The 23,184-nt window shown below is 44.6% G+C and overlaps 1 protein-coding gene across 1 annotated transcript in view; it reads right to left on the bottom strand.

The window, feature by feature from the left end:
• Nucleotides 1–1,276: 1,276 nt before the first annotated feature.
• Nucleotides 1,277–23,184, bottom strand: part of LOC144097372 (MFS-type transporter SLC18B1-like) — a 32,621-nt gene continuing 10,713 nt past the window's right edge. The window contains exons 4-13 of the mRNA XM_077630107.1: nt 22,747–22,894; nt 20,553–20,621; nt 17,293–17,392; nt 15,603–15,757; nt 14,471–14,569; nt 13,613–13,701; nt 8,274–8,369; nt 6,910–6,984; nt 6,744–6,837; nt 1,277–1,411 (exon numbers count right to left, since the gene is read on the bottom strand). Of these exons, the coding sequence (XP_077486233.1) occupies nt 1,328–1,411; nt 6,744–6,837; nt 6,910–6,984; nt 8,274–8,369; nt 13,613–13,701; nt 14,471–14,569; nt 15,603–15,757; nt 17,293–17,392; nt 20,553–20,621; nt 22,747–22,894 (1,009 nt within the window). The 3' untranslated portion in view covers nt 1,277–1,327. The remainder of the gene's footprint in view (nt 1,412–6,743; nt 6,838–6,909; nt 6,985–8,273; nt 8,370–13,612; nt 13,702–14,470; nt 14,570–15,602; nt 15,758–17,292; nt 17,393–20,552; nt 20,622–22,746; nt 22,895–23,184) is intronic.

Here is a 23,184-nt window from a genome sequence, read left to right as displayed (position 1 = left end):
CGGAGGCAGCGCGCGGCGGCGACGGTGGCTGCGGCAGCAGCGGCCACCTGCGCTCTGCGTGACGTCACTCGGTTTCACGGTCAGACACCGGAGTCAGTGCGCGGTGGCTACGGCGGCTGCGGCAGCAGCGACCACCTGCGCTCCGCGTGACGTCACTCGGTTTCGCACCCGCGCAGCTGTGGCAAATCTGTAGTATGGCTCACGCGAAGCGCGGTGTTGACGAGCCTAGTGAAGCTGTTCGCTTCAAAAAATGCAGCGCCCGGGCAGGCGGCTCCGGCGCCCGCGCAAGCAGACGACAAGCGGACGACACGTGTGTGTGTGTGCTTCAGCGGGCATGCCGTGACTTTGTATTTCTGCGCACTTAACGCAAACAGCAACAGTTCTTGTCGGTGTCTGTTCGAGGGCCGTAATAATAACAGCGCTGCTACGCGCAGTGCGGCCTCCTTCAGAATTTGATAGACCAGGATGGGACACAGGTGTTTTGTTCGAAATTGCAAAAGCGGTTACAAGTGTTGCAGGGAGAAGGTAAGCAAGGTGAGAAGTTGTTGCCGCTTGTTGCCTTCTCGGCTGACGTGTAGTCATAAACGCTGCGCCGTACGACACCCGCATTCTCCTCCAGCAGATGAAACTTAACGTGGTCACATACTCGACGAACGTGAAGGCATGTTTACCTTCGACGAATGCCAGCAGCGCTTATGCCCATCCAATCAAAGTCATCGCGTGGGTGTCAAACAACAGCCTTGCGTACAACCAGAAGCTACAGACCATCTTATAGCGGTCATGGAAAAGAACGCGTTTTATTTTTTACTGTGCTCAAATGGTTGAAGCGCAGCACCAGTTGCTCTTCGGGCTACCAGCGGTAAAGTAGCGCGCGAGAGTGCCCTCTATAGAAATCAGGCGCGCGCGGCCGAACGGGAGCAACACGCTCGATCGGTTGCCTTGGCAACCGAAAAGGCGGTAATTTCCAGGCCGCCAAGCGCCGCCAGAATGATAGTGGCTCCGCGGGCTTGTAACCTTTCTGGTCGCCGCAGATAGCGGAGTTTCCACTCTTAAATAGTCTTCCCCCGTGATTGTGTCTAAGAGTGAAGTATTTCGCTACTTATATTTATGGCCTCTTACCGGTCTCAACTATTTACTAGTGAAAAACTAGCCAATGTATTGTTGATAATTCGCGCATGATTTTTATTAAATACAGTACGACTTCCTTCTTTGAGTAGTCTTCAATATGAAAAGCGCTTCTCCATTTGGTAGGAGAGCCCATGAGAGATGAAATATTCCTTTAGACTTAATTTATTGTGATCCCGTTGATGAGTCAAAGCCTTTATATTCAAGTAGTCCCGGAAGCGCTGATCCTAGCAGACCCCGATGTCTTGCAGGCAGTATGAAACCACACAGCGAAAGTGGCTGGAATCTGCAAATTACACAATAAGAAATAACATATTCACTTCAAAAACAAGCGGACAAGTTATGAAATGATATCAGGAGAAGGCATTTCTTTAGATAAGCTTATAATATACAAAATACAGGTCGAGCTCCTTTTAAGTCGGTCACAAAACGAGTGTAAAGCGTGTGTTTCCTAAAGCAGTGGGAATTTTTAGCCCCATTTGCAAATAAAAAACCACTGATATGCGCCAAGCCTTCATTGTTGGTATTTAAATGCATGAAATGGTTGTAAGGAAAGGCAACGGGCAATAACTTCCTCGGTTCTTGATAGACACCTGAACCCTGGAAAAAGACATGAAGGAAGGAGTGAAAGAAGGAAGACAGTGAGGAACGGTAAAAACTGGCATCGGATGAGTTTCCACCTGTGGGGTTTGTTTGACACGCACTGGCATGTATTAGCATAGATGCGTGCTTTACCTTTCGCGTCCATGAAAACGCGGCTGCAGCGGCCGGGATTTTATCCGGCGCAAAAAGCTCAACAGCTTAGCACCGTGAGCACTGAGCCATGGCGTCGGGTATTTTCTACTGGAAGTAGACGCGACCGAGATACATTGCTGTGAAACACGGCCATCTTACGCGCCCAGAAAATTAAAAAAGTCGTTAATCGGACGTAGACGCGAATCGAAGGGGTTCTTCTTTAAACCCTTGCTGACATTCTGGATTCCTGCTGCGACAGTCACGTAGCTCACCGGTCGTCAGCTATCTCTTTGATATGCATTGCGCTTTGGTTTTATTTGAAGAAAAGATACACTCTCTGGTCCACCAGTGGGAGCGGTGGTCAGATAGAGGAACCGTGGCAAAGCACGGTAGACACTATCGCAGAGCTCGCAGGTAAAGCACACACCCAAAATCGTAGCTTATGGTCATCAGAGACAACCCAGAGGTCGTGGTGCCAGGACACAAGCGCCATATCTCCGCTTAACGTGTGTGTGGGGGGACTTCCTATCAAGAAGGTGTTGACCATAACGATCTTGGGACCGTATTTACAAGCTAAGAAAAAAAAAGAAACCCTGGAAGAGCTGAAAACATCAGTTAACATGTCAATTAGGTTATTTAGAAGAGTCGCAAAAGGCAAGAGAGGGGTAAAAAAAAGAGACCTGTGCCAGACTGTGCAAGCTTTTGTCCTGAGCAGGATGATGTATGCACTGTCATACCCCAAGCTAGATGTCGCGGAAAAAGGCAAAGCCGAGGGGATAAGTAGGTAAGCATACAAGGTAACCTTGGGGCTGCCGAACTCAACGTCGACAGAATGACTCCTGGCACTGGGAATACATAACAGAGTGGAGGAGCTACAGGGGGCTCACCTCACGGGGAAGAATTAACAAAATGGCTTAAGCGCACCAAGGCAGGCAGAGCCCTACCAGAGCGCGTTGGGTTAGACGTAGAACTTCCACCCGCGAACACATAACACAGATACCAAAGCTCAAAAAAAATGGACTACGGATCACACCGCTGCCAAAGCCTATGCACGCTTCACACCACGAAGGAAGGAAGGAAGGAAGGAAGGAAGGAAGGAAGGAAGGAAGGAAGGAAGGAAGGAAGGAAGGAAGGAAGGAAGGAAGGAAGGAAGGAAGGAAGGAAGGAAGGAAGGAAGGAAGGAAGGAAGGAAGGAAGGAAGGAAGGAAGGAAGGAAGGAAGGAAGGAAGGAAGGAAGGAAGGAAGGAAGGAAGGAAGGAAGGAAGGAAGGAAGGAAGCTAGGGCAATAGCTACACACAAAAAATACCGGACGGACCAAGGCGCTGCTTATGTAGACGTGGCAGAATACACATTAAGCCGAGCGTTCGCGCTGGCGGAGGTGGACGTGCACCGGCGGCTGCCGGCCTCGAGGTCGGATCTTCAGAAACAGCAGAAGAGGCAGCTGTGTCACTAGTCATAGCTAGCACTGACGAGGATAGAATTTTCTCGGATTTCAAATTGCCCGCCCGTAGCTTTGAGGGGGGAGGGGGGGGGGAATAATCTCGACTGCGGCACAAAAGAAACTTAAAATGACCAGGCAACTTTATAAAGAAACAGAGGTGATATGGTGGCGGCCTCACTCGAGGAATCCCAGAAACGAGGCGGCCCACAACATGGTTCGAGGTTTCGTCAACGGAGTCGGTGGGTCGTCCGTATCCATAGATTACTCCAAAGAGGGGATGGCATCTTTCCCCGATATTACAAGCCACTCCAAATTGTAGAGGCACAGATTTCCACCACCTGAGAAAGCGTTGCATAACTTGCAAGAGACCGCGTGGAGACGCCTAAAAGCTAGGTCCTTTCTTATCCCATATCCATTGGCGAATAGGCACCCGAATGACTAACCCCGAGTGCAGGTTCTGTGGTTAAACAGCCACATGTGATCACATAGTATGGCAATGTAAAGAAGAACCTCCACTGTAGCGTCTAGTACAAATTCCTTCTCTTGAGCAATGGGAGTCCGTTCTGGTCAGCTCGGACACGGGCATCAAGCCTTGGCAACCGAGTGGGATGCTAACGTCGCCGCTAGCCATGGGCTGGAGGCCATATAGCACGGACCATCTGCGTCTGCATTTTGACGAAATAAATGTTTTTCAATCCAATATGCTTCCGCCACTCCATTTCCTTGGACACCGAAAGTTTGTTTTTCCTCGGAGCATAAACTGGTATAGGGAATACCACTCTCCTTTTTTTCTTAGTGATAGCGGTATGCAGAAATGACATATATAAGAATATATGGCCCAGTGGGCTGCAGGTAATTTGTTACAGAGAAATTTGTTTTAAATGGGCCCAGCTCTCGTGGTCTAATGTAAAACGAGACATACTCGATGCAAAACCACAAGTTTCTGAATGAAGTGCTTTCTCATTCTTTGCTTCTAGCGATAATAAGGAAAACCACCGCAAGTGACTTGTGCTTGCAAAAGATGACGGAGCACTGAACCGGTCAGAGGTCGGCGCAGGCGCGGAATTGGTGTCGAAATTTTGTGCTCTCAAGTGACAGTCCAAGGGTTGTGGAAATTGTGGTGAAAAATAGAGCTGTTGTAAATTATGCAACGCTTGGATCGACATATATCCTCGAGTTCTGGCGTTTCTCAGCCTCTTCACACTGTTATCAGCAAATAAAGGAGCTGAAAATTCGGTGCTCCCACTACTTCAAAGCGTGAACTAAGTGCATGCAGAAGAAAGTAAAAATTCGTTTTGAGGAAAACAAACGCGGAGTAACTGTCTCTTTTTTGTGGGGGCCGTAATGAAAGATTCCGAATATACTTTTACCACCCGGGGTACTTGAATATGCGCTGACATTGCGCAGCACACGGGTACCTGTAGGACTGCGCCTGAATGGAGATGCGGCCGGAGCGGCCAGGATTCAACCTAGTGCGGTAATGACGGCTGTGCTATTAGATGGCGTTGCAAGGGCCGCGAACACTCACGTCTGTGTTTTAGTGGGGTGCAACTCCGTGCAAATGATGGTGGCGGTCGCCGGTACACGTCTTCGGCGGCGATTTGTATTAGTTGGGCGTATGTGCCTGGCAATTTTTTACGTCAACCTGCGGGACGAGCGGGAAGCTGAAACCATCACTTAAGCCTCCGTTATTTTGCACCGGACTCTCTGCCACAGGTGTTTCGGCGATCGAGGAAGCGTTGCAAAGGGCTCTTTCCGTGAGGCCTGAGTCGTCGCAATATTCGCATCAGGCGCAGCTTCGAGAGGAGGCGAAGTACGGAGAGGAATTCCTTAGATTGTGGTTGTCCTAAAAAAAATGTAAAATATAGCCACAGCCTGCATCGCATATGCACTACAGGCTTAAACCAATCGAAGCATAAAAGAACCAGTTCATAGCAAAACTGATCATTTTGCACCAGGAGGCGAAAACAAAAGAACTAGAAAAAATTGCTCCGTATAGCAGAAAACCGCATGCCGGGGTGCGACCCCAGCCAGACTCCTTTCATCTCATCTGACCTGAGAAGATGTGATAACGGGTTGTGGAAGACAAAGATTATATCGGGACTAAAAAGAAATAAGAAAAGTGTGTCCAGGCCCGCACCTCTAAGTATAATTGGCTGCTCGTGGAAGACAGTCCAAACATGCGGAGAGAAAGAGATTTGTTATAAGGAAATGAAAGGCGCAATAACTGTCTCACTTTCTTCCAACTGTACCTTGAGGGAAGGGAGGGAGCTGGGAGTGAAAGAAGAAAATAGAAAAAGGTGCCGTAATCGAGGGCTCCGCAATAATTTTCACTACCTGGAGATCTTTATTGTGCACAGACATCGCAGAGCACAGCCCCTAATGTGTTTCGCCACCATCGAAACGCGCCGCTCAAAGCTGGGTTCAAACCCGGGCACTCCGGCTCCTTAGCCGAGCTCCCTAGTCATCATTATCATCAGTGGGACTACTTCCACTGTAGGTCAAAGGTATCCCTGATGTCTCTCCAAATGACCCTGTCCTTTTGCAGCTGCGGCTACTATATCCACGCAAACTTCTTAATCTCATCTGCTCACCTAATATCCTGCCACCCCCTGCTACGCTGGCCATCTGTTGGAATCCACTCTGTTACCCTTAAGGACTAGCGGTTATCTAGTCCTCGAATTACGTGCCCAGCCTACGCTCATTTCTTGCTCTTGAGTTTAACTAGGACAAGCGGAGAGAACATCTCTGTTGAAAGCGTTGTATGTTGAGAGAGAATGCTAGCAGCTGCGAGTGGAGACAGTTGTAGAGAAGCAGAGGTGGTATGTGGAGGGTGGGTTGACAGGTGACAGTGTTGTAGGGTAGAGTTCGGTCGGTACGTAAGGTGGGAATTTGAAGTATTTTTGGCCGCGGATTGGCGGTTAGACGATGCCGCGTCAAAATTCCTGAAAATGCTATCTGCGTAGTTGTCTCTCTTCTAAACAGGATGAAATGGTTATAGGCATCGCGTCCACACAAGCTTAACTACCTCCTCTAGACCGCGAAAGAAACCAGGAAGCCCATTAATTTTTGCTATAACCTGATTTCGATACATTTCGCAGTTCGTGGCCGCAAACGTGCAGTGAACAGGATGTTTCTTTATAGTATACATATTTATGTGTGAAAAGCTAATTTTCAGTACATTTAGCTCCACATATAAGCTTAGCGATTCTCAAGGTCTATTCAAATTCATTCATTACTGCTAATTGCGGCTTGTCTTTGGCCTCTGTATTCACAGGACGGACGGGAGGATCGGATGAAAGAGAGATGAACGAAATCGCTAGAAAAGCGTTCATTTAAAACATATTTTTAAGTTATCAGCAGTGGGATCAAACGAGCCAACACACTCTACAGCCATGCAGCCATACTGAGCTGCAGAAATTTTTGCGTAAGCAGCACTTACCCACGCACCGAGGAGACAGCTGAGAGCCAGACACGCATTTTGATAACCAAATGTATCGTACACGTAACCCGCAATGGGCGGTGTCAGGATAGCCCTGTCAAAAAAAAAAAGTGGAAATCTTTGTAAGTCCCTAATTCAAATCCGCAATATATTACAGGTCACTCACCCGACAACAAGGAACGAGAAAACAGAGCTGGAGACGAAACCATTAGTGCGGATGTTGTTCGGATATCCGCTGCGCCTGAAAGAAGATGTGCAAGTGGCTTTTAGTACGTAAACAGTCTTTGCCTCCAGGATGTAAAAAAATTCGTGACTTTATTTTGCGAGTTTCTCATTCAACTTTTTTCAGGTGCTTTCAGCGCACAAAAATATTTTTTTCAAGACAGCAAAGCTATAAAACATGTCTAAATTTCTTTTAAATTTTTTATGTTGTGTAACTGCCCCCTTTTTCTCGACTCAATTTTTCAAGTAAAAAAAAACGCAGTGCATGTATTCGAAGGGTTGCCACGTGCTCAACGTGGTCAGTAGGTCACTAAAAGGGCGCTCAGCAGTTCAAAATAATATAGCAGGCACAACATGACATGACCTCTATCATTAATGTTTCATAACTGCTGAGACATACGCCAAAAGTGTGACGAGCTTTTTGCCATCTTCGCGCAAGGCAAGATATGAAAACGCAATCTGTCGAGATCATGAAAACGCTTCAACGCCCGGTTTCAACGCCCGGCAGATGCGCTGCTCAAAATCTGGAAACAGCCACCATTGGCAGTTCACTGGTCAGTGTGTCACAGAAGTGACCTCTCAACGTCAGTTTCATTCCTGACGAATCGATGTCTATAAGGACCAACATTTTTCCCCTCTTTGCACTCAAGGGTTCCCGGGTGACTGATGTTCAGTAGTTTATGGCGGTTAAAATGTGCTGACATTCTGACATTTAAAAGTTAAACGGTTAATTTTGTGGCGAATGAAATGAAGCAAAGTGAGAAAAAAAATTGTCAGTGAAAAGCATGATTTGAAGATAACGATTGTTCTTCACTGCCATCAAAGTTGGGAAGGTAGCGTGTGTGCCGCGGATGTAAAAAGTCTCGTCTGTGACAAAACTGTGAAAATTTTTGGTTCTCAAATTTTGATGCCTCTTTGAACCAGCAAACGAATTTGTTGTCCAACTTGGGCTTTCAATCTTTTACGACACTGTAAGCAGTAAATAAATAGTCAACTATTTATGCAGCCAGAATGTTATGAACTAGATTTTTATTCTGCGGTTTCTGGGTATACTGTTAAGCTTCACATCGCTTTTATGTCACTGGCCCCGCAGGAATATTCTCGATCCGCGTCAGGGCAATATCTGAAATTCGTGAACCACTTCCGACCGATATTCCAGCGCCAAGGGCTTAACATAGTGGAGAGTCAGTTGGAAAATCTCCAGCTGTCTGGCGCAGCATGGAAGCCGTTAAATTACAGGGAAACTAATGCTAAAAAGCTTTGTTACTTTGCTCTTTTGAAGTGTGCGAAGGAATGTGTTGTACTTACATTACGTGGCTGAGAACGTGACTGTAGGCGCAGATAAATATTGATGATGTACCAATTCCATTCAGCATTTGGCCCATGTAAACATTCCAAAGCTTCCTGAAATGAAAGTATTACGTGCAAAACATGATTTTACTCATTGTGATACTATAGAAGCTTGGGCAAGTTGGTTTGACATTGTTTTTCAGCAGCGCAGGGGACAAAGGTCAAGACAAGTGCACAGACACGGCGCTGCCATTCAGCATTTTGCCCATGTAAACATTCCAAAGCTTCCTGAAATGAAAGCATTACGTGTAAAACACGATTTTACTCATTGTGATACTATAGAAGCTTGGACAAGTTGGTTTGACATTGTTTTTCAGCAGCGCAGGGGACAAAGGTCAAGACAAGTGCACAGACACGGCGCTGCCATTCAGCATTTTGCCCATGTAAACATTCCAAAGCTTCCTGAAATGAAAGCATTACGTGTAAAACACGATTTTACTCATTGTGATACTATAGAAGCTTGGACAAGTTGGTTTGACATTGTTTTTCAGCAGCGCAGGGGACAAAGGTCAAGACAAGTGCACAGACACGGCGCTGCCATTCAGCATTTTGCCCATGTAAACATTCCAAAGCTTCCTGAAATGAAAGCATTACGTGTAAAACACGATTTTACTCATTGTGATACTATAGAAGCTTGGACAAGTTGGTTTGACATTGTTTTTCAGCAGCGCAGGGGACAAAGGTCAAGACAAGTGCACAGACACGGCGCTGCCATTCAGCATTTTGCCCATGTAAACATTCCAAAGCTTCCTGAAATGAAAGCATTACGTGTAAAACACGATTTTACTCATTGTGATACTATAGAAGCTTGGACAAGTTGGTTTGACATTGTTTTTCAGCAGCGCAGGGGACAAAGGTCAAGACAAGTGCACAGACACGGCGCTGCCATTCAGCATTTTGCCCATGTAAACATTCCAAAGCTTCCTGAAATGAAAGCATTACGTGTAAAACACGATTTTACTCATTGTGATACTATAGAAGCTTGGACAAGTTGGTTTGACATTGTTTTTCAGCAGCGCAGGGGACAAAGGTCAAGACAAGTGCACAGACACGGCACTGCCATTCAGCATTTTGCCCATGTAAACATTCCAAAGCTTCCTGAAATGAAAGCATTACGTGTAAAACACGATTTTACTCATTGTGATACTATAGAAGCTTGGACAAGTTGGTTTGACATTGTTTTTCAGCAGCGCAGGGGACAAAGGTCAAGACAAGTGCACAGACACGGCGCTGCCATTCAGCATTTGGCCCATGTAAACATTCCAAAGCTTCCTGAAATGAAAGAATTACGTGTAAAACACGATTTTACTCATTGTGATACTATAGAAGCTTGGACAAGTTGGTTTGACATTGTTTTTCAGCAGCGCAGGGGACAAAGGTCAAGACAAGTGCACAGACACGGCGCTGCCATTCAGCATTTGGCCCATGTAAACATTCCAAAGCTTCCTGAAATGAAAGCATTACGTGTAAAACACGATTTTACTCATTGTGATACTATAGAAGCTTGGACAAGTTGGTTTGACATTGTTTTTCAGCAGCGCAGGGGACAAAGGTCAAGACAAGTGCACAGACACGGCGCTGCCATTCAGCATTTTGCCCATGTAAACATTCCAAAGCTTCCTGAAATGAAAGCATTACGTGTAAAACACGATTTTACTCATTGTGATACTATAGAAGCTTGGACAAGTTGGTTTGACATTGTTTTTCAGCAGCGCAGGGGACAAAGGTCAAGACAAGTGCACAGACACGGCGCTGCCATTCAGCATTTTGCCCATGTAAACATTCCAAAGCTTCCTGAAATGAAAGCATTACGTGTAAAACACGATTTTACTCATTGTGATACTATAGAAGCTTGGACAAGTTGGTTTGACATTGTTTTTCAGCAGCGCAGGGGACAAAGGTCAAGACAAGTGCACAGACACGGCGCTGCCATTCAGCATTTTGCCCATGTAAACATTCCAAAGCTTCCTGAAATGAAAGCATTACGTGTAAAACACGATTTTACTCATTGTGATACTATAGAAGCTTGGACAAGTTGGTTTGACATTGTTTTTCAGCAGCGCAGGGGACAAAGGTCAAGACAAGTGCACAGACACGGCGCTGCCATTCAGCATTTTGCCCATGTAAACATTCCAAAGCTTCCTGAAATGAAAGCATTACGTGTAAAACACGATTTTACTCATTGTGATACTATAGAAGCTTGGACAAGTTGGTTTGACATTGTTTTTCAGCAGCGCAGGGGACAAAGGTCAAGACAAGTGCACAGACACGGCGCTGCCATTCAGCATTTTGCCCATGTAAACATTCCAAAGCTTCCTGAAATGAAAGCATTACGTGTAAAACACGATTTTACTCATTGTGATACTATAGAAGCTTGGACAAGTTGGTTTGACATTGTTTTTCAGCAGCGCAGGGGACAAAGGTCAAGACAAGTGCACAGACACGGCGCTGCCATTCAGCATTTTGCCCATGTAAACATTCCAAAGCTTCCTGAAATGAAAGCATTACGTGTAAAACACGATTTTACTCATTGTGATACTATAGAAGCTTGGACAAGTTGGTTTGACATTGTTTTTCAGCAGCGCAGGGGACAAAGGTCAAGACAAGTGCACAGACACGGCGCTGCCATTCAGCATTTTGCCCATGTAAACATTCCAAAGCTTCCTGAAATGAAAGCATTACGTGTAAAACACGATTTTACTCATTGTGATACTATAGAAGCTTGGACAAGTTGGTTTGACATTGTTTTTCAGCAGCGCAGGGGACAAAGGTCAAGACAAGTGCACAGACACGGCGCTGCCATTCAGCATTTTGCCCATGTAAACATTCCAAAGCTTCCTGAAATGAAAGCGTTACGTGTAAAACACGATTTTACTCATTGTGATACTATAGAAGCTTGGACAAGTTGGTTTGACATTGTTTTTCAGCAGCGCAGGGGACAAAGGACAACACAACTGCACTGAGCGCCGTGTCTGTGCACTTCTCTCGTATTTTGTCCCCTGCGCTGCTGAAAAACAAAACTCATTGTGAATAACGTTCTACCTGTAACTTCTGAAAATATCTATTGCCTGCTCCATGCGGTGTACAAAGCAGCTACATCATTAGCCTGCGTCTAGTTGTGCTGGTACTCGCTTCGCATGTTAGATTATAAATGCGTATGCAATTTGGTAGGCATCAGCTCGATGCAATTACGAATAAATATATATTTTGGCTATGTGAATACCTGCGCTGCGCAGGTAGAAAACCTTTGAAGCCAAATTTCCTACTGCTGCCTGAAACGATGTTTGCAACTCTAGAATAGTTTAGTCGCTATAGTCTGAACTCACTACTCGCGCTTTAAATTCTGTGATAGTAGAAATTAGCCCCACAAGACACCGGGTGGAGACGCCTACAACCTGAGCAGTGGGAGACAAGTTGTCCAGATCAAGAAAAAAGGACGAAAGGCAGTTGATTCACCGGGTGCAGCTAATGCCGTACGAGCCCAATGATAAGATCTCCTTCCTATTCTGAAAATCGGCAAGCTCTTCATTGAATAAATTATGTATCATCACCACCAGACAAAAACAGCACAAGGTGGTTTGGGTTCCCTGCAGTCTCCGTACCATGTATTTTGCTGCAGTTCATCATTACTATAGGCTCCCAACTGGCGTACAACTATACACTCATAAGTTACAATGTATGAAGCGCATTTGCAAAAGACAGTGTTCAAATTGCCGAGCGTGAGGAAGCGAAGTGCCAAGGAGAACACTGCAAAGACTTATCGGCGGAACTCTGGCGGATGCATTTGCCGAGCCCCACGAATAGGTTAGCGTATTTCAGTGGTTTCATTATTCAGCTTCTTTTTATTGGTATTTTTGTATTAAAAGAGGAAGTTTCTCAATTCCTGCTCACAAAGATTTTGCGGGTCCGTTGAAAACACGCAATTTATGACGCCTGAATGCGCATCCTTGAGCACGCATGCAGCGGCTCTGCCAGTTCCGCTGCTGAAGCTAGAACTATTCATGAAGGCCCATTTCCTCCAGTGCCGCATCCGAAACTCCAAACAGAAAGAAGTAAAATGGGGAGTAAACTTACCTCTAGCGTACACACATTTAGAAAACGGGTTTCTCTGGATGACAGCTTACTCCCTTCTTACACATATATGGGCGTAATTGTTGTGAGAGTGTATTTCGCTGAGCAAAAAGAATGCACCGCTCAGAGTGCAGCACACGCGCCCAGTAGACATCTTTCACTGTGAGCGTTCCCGACACCGATATTGGTGCGGCACATACAGGCATATCGGTGGCTGTGCATCACAGTTCGTTCCACGGCGTTTCAGATTCATTAACGCGGAGCCTATAAATAAAAACGAGCGTTAGCTTACGATGTTTGTCAGCACATTTGTTTACTAGGCTAGAATTACTAGTTTATTAGTTAAGTTGATAACAACCCTTCAGATGCAAAAAAAAAATTGGCTTTGAGGAAAGGAATTGAGGCAGTAACTGTCTCACATATCTTGGCGGACACTTGAATCGTGCCGTAAGAGAAGGAATGACAAAGGAGGGACTGAGCAAGGAAAGAAAGAAGTAGGTGCTGTAGTGGAGGGCTTCAGAATAATTTTGACCCCCTGGAGATCCCTAAGGTGCCATGACATCGCACAGCCCACGGGCGCCTTTTGCGTCTCCCCTCCATCGAAACATGGCCGCCGTGGCCGGCTTTGAGCCCCTCTCATTAATTTTCGTGAGCTTCTGCAAATTAAATCGCAGCGAAAGGTAAATACTGTGACTACTAGTACTGGGCTATATAGGCTATCGTGAGCGTTTTAGAGAGGACACGGATTGTTTCCAATCTAGATACATAGAAAATTAAGGAATCGTTCTGATGCTTTGCTAACATGAGAGAAATTTGAATAGATAATACGCTCAAACGGTATTGTGATTCAAATATGGGTGTAATAGTTTCAGAAATTCGAAATCAATGCAGAACACTCCAGAGAATTCCATTTGCTCAGCTACGAAACATGCTTTAAAGCCAGAGATGCGCATCTACTAGCGTTTTGAAGCGAACCTTTGAAGACAAGCACTGTTTTGCTCACAAAAGCATTTGGACGCGATTGTAAGGCAAGAGCTGCGGACCTTTATCATGCCATGAACATGGCGCGATTGCCGCGTTGGCTTCAGGTAGTTTCGGGCACAACGAGCATTCTTATTGCTTAAAGCACAGAAGTAGATGACATACATTTTGTAAAAAAGGCATTGTATTATCATGAATGAATAGATTATCACTTCTGATGTTTGCGCGATCGAAGGAAAGCCTACCGTTCACTGGCAACAAATGACACCGGCGCCATGACAAGGAACGCTGCAGTGCAGGTGAACTGGCCGAGAACCATGTACCAGGCATCCCCCTGCAAGGCATTACGGACGAAAGAGAACGCCAGCTTATATTTTATTGGAAGCGATTTATAAGAAACAAACAGCTTTTGGTATTCGCAGCATTAATATCAATATTCATTAGAATGTATATGATTTCGGCACTACTCTCTGTTCAGACTCCTCGGGGTCCTGAGTTGCTAAAACTTTATCACACAGAAAGGGTGTGCAAGTCGATTATGAGCGTTGTTTAGAGGAATATTTTATTTTATATCGATAGCGTTAAAGGTGCCGTGTAACAGAAAAGGCCGCGTCATCGACATCGATCCTGACCATGTCGTCGGGGTTCGCCGTGAGCGAAAAATCTCGATGGAAGCAAGATAGTAATAAACTTCAGGAGCAAGTCAAATAATGTTTAGCGCTTAGGAGGTGTATGTGTGATATCAAAGTTCCTAGAATTACATTAGCCACGCTATTTTGCTTTGAAAACATATCACTGTCCAGAAAACTACGAGATAGTCTGTGATATGTTCTTGAGAATTTACGAGAAACATCTTGTTTCGTTCTTGATATACTTAAGGTGAAAAAGCTGCTCATTTGTCATTAAAAGCACCGCACACAATGGAGCCTTTCGGAAAATTTGCGGCTCAGTCGGACAGCGTCCGATATAGATGAGGAGTGGTTCTGATAGTCGCTGGTGGTAGAAACAATACCTTTGTCGAATTTGAAGAAGTATGTGGAGTGAACGTTGCTAATAATTTGCTGTGCAACTGCAACTTTCGTGTTTTGGCTAACACAGCCTACCTTAAAATGGCTGATGAGTCCTGCAATAATGCATCCGCAAGCATAAAATCCATACTGGACCGTGTAAACCATGCCGGTCTCAGAGGAGCTCAGATTAAACTGCAAAAGACAAAGAAATGCGCCAAAGACACACAGTCATCAATCTGACCTCAACGCCCAGCTTCGCGATTTAAGACAGACTACATGCGATTATTTCAGCGCTTAACAGCGTCTGCATACTACCGAGATCTTCCCTTTCTGTACTGCCTGCAATATTCACAGTATAATATGTGCTCAATTTGCAGTAATTTTCCCAACCTATCACCACGGCTACATGTGATATGCAGGTATTGTATGAAGGGTTTTTGAATACAATCGCTCAGGCTGCTGGCTTGTATGCTTTATCACTGCGATATACAAGTAATGGCCAATTGTACTATCAGAGACAGAAGTGCCATGAGGCCCAGTAGATGAATTAAATGCAAATTTGCGTTACAAGTGTAATTTAGTAGAGCGAAAATGGCACGTCCATTTCGTGCTTCATGGGGTGTTTTTCTGGAAGTGTCCCCTATGCCGCCCTTGTGCTTGTTGCGAGAAGCCGCTGAACGATGAGTCGACAGGCTGGCATATGCGGCCCTGCTTGTGCTTCTGCTCTGATAAGGCGCCGGACCAGCGTTTCTTTTCTGAATTCACCAACAGCTCACTGCTGCGGGCTGCGGTAGCGCTGCTTCGCGTATGAAGCTAATGAATTCGAACGGCGTTCAACGGACATGACAAGGCAACTGTACCTTCTAGCGGGAATTTTCAAAGCGGTACAAAAATCTACTGCCACCAGTCGCATAGTTTATGCGTTCGGTCGTTCGTCCGGTACACTTCTGTCCTCGATAGTACCTCTCTCTTCACATGGATCATAACACCAGCGTGGATATCAGCGTTTCCTTTTCGATGAACTCCCTTGGCTTTAATCTTTTATTGGTTACTCACCAACTGTTCTGCGAGAAATGCACATGCAAATAAAAAATGAAGTGAGCGCTTAATTTCACCGAGTTTGTGAAGCTTATCTGGGGCGGGGGTATAGAAGCTGCTCATTAATTCTAACGTTTCTGTTCGTCAATCTCTAGAATACATGAATACAATTATACGTGGTACTTACTTGTTTGATGCTTGGCTCCAAGGTAGGCTCGTTGAATCCGAGGATGATCCATACCATTGTAAGAGTTATCATATCGGCAATGAAAACGGGGTCAAGAAGTAACCACCAATAGTTGATCCTTTCTTCATCTGCAGTTAGGCAAGGCTGCTTGCTCTCTGAAAGAAAGACAATTTTCTTGTAAACTAACAGTGAGATAGTGCCAAACGCTGTACTTGGATGTTTTACAGAGGATTTCAGGCAAACAGTTTGCAGTGAAGTTCAACTTTTTGCAAACCAGCATCCAGGTTTTAAAAATCAGAGGAGATACATAAACTCCCCCTTTAAGGGCATGACGCGATAGCGTTAATGGATTAATGCCAATATATGCGGAATTGGTCATTTTCTTCTTTACTTTCATAGAACCTTGGGAGCCCTCATACCGCTGCTAGGTCATTTGACTAAGAAATATGTGCACCCCCCCTCATCCCGTCAAAAGTGTTCAGGCCACAGCGCAGGTTTGTAGTGAAATTGATGCTGCTTGAATACCGCGAGAAGCCGATCATTCAAAGCACACGTCAAACATCAAGCTTCTCTGCTGCGAGCACTAACGTTCTGCTTACACTTCCACGCCCTTTGGTCTTTATTGGCGTTGTGATGGCTCCTGAAGCGAAAAACGTTTGCCTGAAGATATTTGAGCAAGAGTACACAAGTCCAGCATTGTGGGACAACAATTTTTAATATTGGGATGCTGTAAGGAACTGCTATCCAAATATTAAGGTGAGAGCTCATTCTTTGCATTAGTTGCAAGATATCTCTTTTAAAGGTTTTCCATCGCTTGCGTCGAACATTTAAGACTGCCTTAGAAAACCAATGGAGAACATTTTTTACGATTGCAGAAACAATTTTACAAAAGAGCTGCAAGCCTGATGACGAGATATTCGCGGTTATATTGATTGAAAGCAAAAAAATGCGTTCATAAATTCTTTCCGCAAAAGATACATTCGCCAAGAATTGTTGGCTATGGAAGCCACGTGACCGGCCCATTTATCGGCCATGGAGGGTTGCGCGAGCCTAGCAGAATGTTGTGCCCAGGTTGACCATAGGGCGACCACCCTGAGTAGATAGGGCGGCCACCTTGGCTACCCTAATGAGGTAGATTTTTTGGCGACAACATCGACGCCACCGGCGCCAGATTTTTTGCACAACGGAAGCCTGAAGGCTATAGAGTGAAAATAATAATGAACTGCGCCGTAGTGTCTGAATCTTTTTTTCCTCTTTTCTGCTTTTGTCTATTGCTACTGATAGGCTCGCCCTCTGCTCGACAAGCAATCCGCTCTGCCCAGTCGGCATTAGACTTGCCCTCACAGTCCACTGTTGCGAATTACAAAGCGTCATTTGAATGACTACGGAAATGAATCGTTATATTAAGCTGCCGCTGGCGTGTTTTCAAGCAGCCGTGGTTTAGAAGTCAAAAACTAGGGCATGCATGTAAACCTTATTTGTGTCATTGTCCCCTCGGGTACCCAATTTATTAGCACTTATTCAGAGTATCCAGCCGAACGCACAACAAAAGGTATGAATAGAAAGTGTACTTAAGAGATGACAAAAAGCCGCTAATATCAAAGCATCATTGCATTACTCAGAATACTTCACATTATTTCGTTTGCATACAACAGCAAAGTGACGTGCATTTATGGACGTACAAAATTACCAGAATCACTGTCTAGTCTTCGGCGTAGGACCGCAATAAAGGGAAATGTTGATACTGCGATGACGCCGATCACAATGAACGGCAGCGGATAGCACCAAACCTAGAAAAAAACAAAATTAGGTGTGTGCCTTTTGAGTGTTTTATTTTATTTGTGGCATCATGTCCTGAGGCTATCAGATTCTATTCAATCGACGCCCTGACTGGAAAGCTGATCACGTGGGGTTATTTAATGCTCGCGAACTTCGCAAAGCACACGGGCGCTTTTGCACCTCGCCTGCACCGAAGTGCAGGAACGTGCAAAAATGCAAAGAGAGCTTACTTCATTTTTCCTTTCACATAAGGGGGTATAAGTTTTTATGCTCATTTTTATGGCTTATACTGGTTGACGTAGTCAATATTCATTCTTAGTGTCTCTTCCTGGCAAGCGAAAGACTGCACAAACAGTGTGAAATGTAGTTCGAAAACACTCTCTTTGGCTATGGATTTCTCTTCTTTCATCGGCACGTTTTTAAATAGTGACATCATTACAGACTGATTCCTTCTGGCGCTTTTTACTTGAGCCGTTCGTGGCCGGATTTGATTAAGTGACGACAGAAATGTAGATAGCATCAAGACTTGGAGCAAGTTTATTGATGCACAATACAAGAAAGACGAGGGCGCAGGAAAAAAAAGTTACATAGGACGCCGGCTGACTCTCAACGGAACTGAATTATTTTCTAGTGCGAAATAAACAGTCAGCAAAACCGAACAGCCAAAAAAATGGTAACAAAAAATAAGAACATAATATTACGCACAAGTAAACTGGAATCATCCTGTCCGGACCAGGAACATTACCTCTGCTTCTAGCGGCGATACATATGACTTGCCTGAGTATGTGTTTTGCTTCATGCATATGTCATGTTCCTTCATCACTTTGCCGAACAATTTCTTTCCTTGTGACGACAGAACAGCGGAGTTTTGAAAAAGCATCGTGCACCTACGCATGATACAACGTAGGGCAATATGTGCATAAGTCGCTATTTTCGGGATGTTATTGTGATCAAACCACTCGACATTAAGACAGCTGTTAGTTTGAATTATTCGCAGGATCTTCTGTACTAAAGATGAACCTCAATTGTGTCGAAGTTAAAAGATGTGTTGGTAGGAATCGCGATGAATTTTTCTTATATGTAGGGTAAAGCACAAGTCCCATTCATGCCATGCAATTCCTGTGCAGAGTATGAGATTAACCTTGTTATTCAAATTCTTTTACGCAAAACTGGCGGCGCGGTGTTAAAGTTCGGTTGAATGAGAACTCTTTCTAAACGGCGCTTTATGTCATCTCTCCGCACATTGTGCCACAGGTAGCCGTAGATGCAGAATAATTATTCAAAGAACTGTTATATTGTCAGCACATGGAGATAAATTGACCATCAATATAGATGAGGCCTTTGATTTATGAAAAAGGAGAGACACATGCGTGACACAGCCATTTGTATCTATGTTAGAAGCAGATGCTTAGTTCCTGAATCGGACATATGGTTCCTGTGTGTTTTTGCGTGATATAATTTCAAGTTTGCCTTTGTCGTAAGGATTCTGTTATATTATTTTTCGATCTTAGCGTGTAAATAATATGCACGGCAACAAAACGTTTTTCGCACGTCCGATGTACAACAATTTTCTTGAGTACCCGTCTTTCGCGCACTGTGAAGCGATGGACAATGCCGCATGTCATCAATAATTGTAATATTTACAGCTTTTCTTTATTCTAAGAAAGTGGTATTGCACAGAACGCTGTTGACTTTATCCTCGTCTTCGATCATTGGCTTCATCGAAGTCCATTTCCTGGGCGTTTTATTGCAAGTTATTAGCAAGTATTTCAGCCTGTTGTCGTTCTAAGTCTTTTTATCGTATGTGTCTATGTTCAAGCCCCCTGGATTCTGCATAGTGCAAAGGCCACGAAGCACGCATTCATCAGATCTTTTAGAAACGAGGGCTCTGGGACCAAACTTCAACCTCCTTCTGCTAAGAAAGCAGTGAAGGAACCTCTCTCACAGCTTTCATCAGTGTTTGTGCTTCCAGCGGACGTCATAAGTACTTTCTGATTGAAGGAAAGCGTTCTGGACAACAGACCGATTTCGGAGTCCCCCTAAGCTTCCGTGGAAAGCAAAGTATGTCGCTTGCAGAGCATGTTTATTTACGTACTTGATAAGCCGTACGGCACCAGAATACTCCCTTAAGTAAATGCTTCAGACATGCGTTTGAAAGCCTTGTTGACTACCCCACCCTCCAATCTATCTGGTGCATGACTCGAGCCAGTGATAAAGAAATATTGCTATGGCTACGATCACTGAGGTTTACACAAACTAAAAGAACTGTACCATGCAGCCTGCCGCTCCTTGTACACTGCAATGCACCTGCGGATAACGCTAACATAATTTTTCTTTGAAGTCGCCACTACATGAATGAGAGGGCTCTGCAAGGTCGTTGCTCATTCTACGGAGCAGGCTTACAGACGTGCTGCTGGAGGTACGCAACCTCCGCTACTTCACCAAAGTCTGCCAATGTGTCGACAGAACTGACAGTGCCTCATCACCAGATACCCCGAAACTACAACGTCTAAACGCCTTTCTGCATGACAGGTTCGTCGAAAGTGACCAACAACTTGACAATCCGACGGCAAGCGGTTTTCATGGCGTGGCGGTGTGCTCCGATAGCGTCACAAAGTGATTAGCCAATATCATCGCGGCTTGCCCGCAGTGCACATTCGATGTATTTCGAGCGCACAGTTCCCATTTCAAGCTGAACGTCGTGTAGCAGAATGACTGCAAAACTACAATAAGTGATATGCATGAACCTCAGGCGCGTAGCATTTTGCATAGCGCTTCCTTGAAAGGCATCAGGAAGCAATGAATTAGCATATAAGTTCTGCTGCAGTTCTTTGTTTTGTTTACGTGTGTTCTCGAGGTGCGCGTTGCAACGCTTCAAACCAAGATGTTCAATGGTACACTCGTGGTAATCTCTTTTAAACTCAAGGTCTGCATGATATCTTTGTCATCTGTTATCTCGTCTTGCAATCACGCACTGGTTCTTTCTTTTAACCATTTCAGCGAAAATCACTGTCTTTGACAGCTTATTCAGGTAAGAGTCAATTGCGTAAATTGGTGTTATTTATCCTGTTTTTATTAGTAAAAATTTCAGCCTTTCTCATAACAATAAAAAGAATCGCTTTTTGAGCTTAGTTTAAGCACACTTATTTGTTCTTTTCTACAGCTACTTACGTCGATAAGGCAGCCTCCTATGTAACTTCCTGCCATGTTTCCTGCACCGAAAAGGAACTCGAGGAAGCCCTGAAAATAACCGCGAAAGCTGACGTTATTGGTTTGCATGGCCAAGCAAGTCAAATAAAATTAAGTTCACGTCACTGTTAAATGTACAGTACACTTTTGTGATGAGATTTCATTGACTGAGAAACAGTGCTTATCGTTAGAGGTGTCAGAGTGGTTGAAAAGAGGAAATGCAAACGTTTCTGATCGCAATTACCCAAACGAGATACTCTGACCATGAGCACCGAAACGCAACGTGACATAAGAATAGGCCTCCACTAGGTGTGCCTTCCATCCGATGCTTGTGGTGCGAATGACAGTTAACCTGCTTGAATTCACTAGGAAGCTTGAGTACATGATGTAGTTTTGCTTGCTAGGGATATGAATCCTTAAATCTTGCACTTGGATGTGCGCACTATGTTGGCGTTTGATCGTGCGAAGAAAACCGTGTGCCATGGTGAATATAGAACTTTAATTCAGGATAAAATGACGTGGGAATTTAAGACAGAATCACAGAGTATCTGTCACGGCTTAACGAAAGAAGTTACTAACACAGAAGCTAATCTCCGAGACTTGAATTAGCTGCAACAGCGCAGCAACACAATCCTGCAAAAAGCTGATCTTTCAGCGTCTTTTAGAAATCTAGAGACACAGCAAAACGATAGAAAAAGGAAACTTAGGTCGGGCGTACGCAACTGCTCTATGAATGCGATTGAAAATGTTTGAAATGAAAAAAAAATAAACTGATGGAATTAGAAAACAAGTGCGGGGTAAAAAGCGGCTGGCTACTTTGGATGTGGCACAAAGAAGGACAAGGCCACTCGGAAATAGTACAACGAAAGCAAAGATATTAATGCATCCAATATTTCGGACGTGCCTGTTCTCCATTCGGAGGAAATGAAAAGTGAAAAAGTTGTGGACTAGGATAACAGGAAACTGCAGAGGATATTTTTTACAGACTTCAGAACTCAAGTACGAACGACTCAGGCATTTTAGGGTCGTATTCCGGACGTAGATCGAAACAACGCGGAAAGGGAAGGTGCGCTTATCTCTTTGTAACTAGTTTAGCAAAGCCCTTAACCTGCACAAACAGTGCACTGCCTGAAAGCAAGAAAAACTCCCGAAACAATAGGTGACACGCATAGGGACTCAGGGACAGAAACTTTGAGGCTGACTAAAAATGTTGAAATAAACAGAGAGCACTGCAGTGAACTGGGGGAGGGAAAATGATAGGCGTAGCGTTAAGTGGCAGGTAGACAGCAGAGTTTGTTAGAAGACAATTGGGGATTCATGATATCCTAGGTAAAATGGACATAGGGCATGCAACACAATGAGGATATAGCGATGCTCTCTCAGGGCAACGGAGTGGTTTGCAAGTGAACAGATGTACGGCAGGAAGTCGTGTAGAATCAGCTGGGCGGATTTTTTAAGTTTTTCAAGAGAAAAGTAGCCTCACGTGCGAACGTCATGGCTATTTTCAGGCGAATGTGGCCGTAGGTTTTCGTACTATAGAGGTATTTCCGATAGTGATAATCATGATATATAGTGATATCATGATGGCTGAAGCGAATATGATGGAGCTGACGCACTATGACACCAAAAGAAATTCTCATATGTGCCAATAAATTATTTGGCAATCATTTTTAGCTGTAAGGCATATCGCCCATGTAGCCAAAAACTAAGATAACTGCTTCGAGCAGAAAGCTGCCGCCAGTGGATCCTAAAGCAAGGTGCGTCCCTTACGTTCTCACACGTTCCAGGAACTTGCGCTGAAACCATATTCATGGATTTCGCCAGTAGTAGTTGTAATCAAAGCCTCTGATTCTCACCTAGTAACATATTAGTACTGCAGGAAAATGAATTTCGAGAAATGCACCTGATGCATTCCGCAGGCCGTGATCTTACGTGCGAATTGCCAGTAAAACGTCGAGTAACTGCGAAAATATAAAGGAATAAAATAGGTGCCTTTTTGTACCAGAAGGTAAACAATTAACTTTAAAAACCCATGGAAAGCGCACGCCGTAACTCATTTAAAGAGAAGTTTCCCATTACGACAATGCATAATATACTGGCCAAAATAAAACGATTGCTAATTCTAGTATCGTTGTACAAGGTGCAGCAAAATAATCCCGGGGTGAAAAATGCTCACTATAATAATGCCGCTGTTCTCGTGAAATTTCGCTGTGATGACCGTAAACATGCCGACAAGGTACATGTTGTTGGCTAATCCTCCGACAAGCACGCACGCCAGAGACGAGGCCAGAAGAACGCCGCCATCTTGTATCCAGTACAGGCAGCTGGGTAAAAAAAAAGCGTTAACGTGAGAAGTTTGGCTAGTTGGTATGTATTCATGGTAAACGAGCGCAAAAACGCGCAGACGCATAGAAGAAGGCAACACAGCACCGGTGATAGTGTTGTGTTCTTGCCTTCTCTGCGCCTTCGCCTTTTCTGCTCTCGTTGACCATGAAAAAAAGCCTGTTTGGTTAATTACGAGGTGTTGCTATAGCGTGTATAAATGCGGCTTGTAAAAGAGGCGACGATAGCTCGCAATTTTTCGCAGCGATTTCTAACAATTTGTGTTCTTGCG

This window comes from Amblyomma americanum, chromosome 7 (assembly GCF_052857255.1).
Source record: "Amblyomma americanum isolate KBUSLIRL-KWMA chromosome 7, ASM5285725v1, whole genome shotgun sequence".
In the NCBI taxonomy this organism is placed as follows: Eukaryota; Metazoa; Arthropoda; class Arachnida; order Ixodida; family Ixodidae; genus Amblyomma; species Amblyomma americanum.
This window is presented reverse-complemented; position numbering and strand designations above follow the sequence as displayed.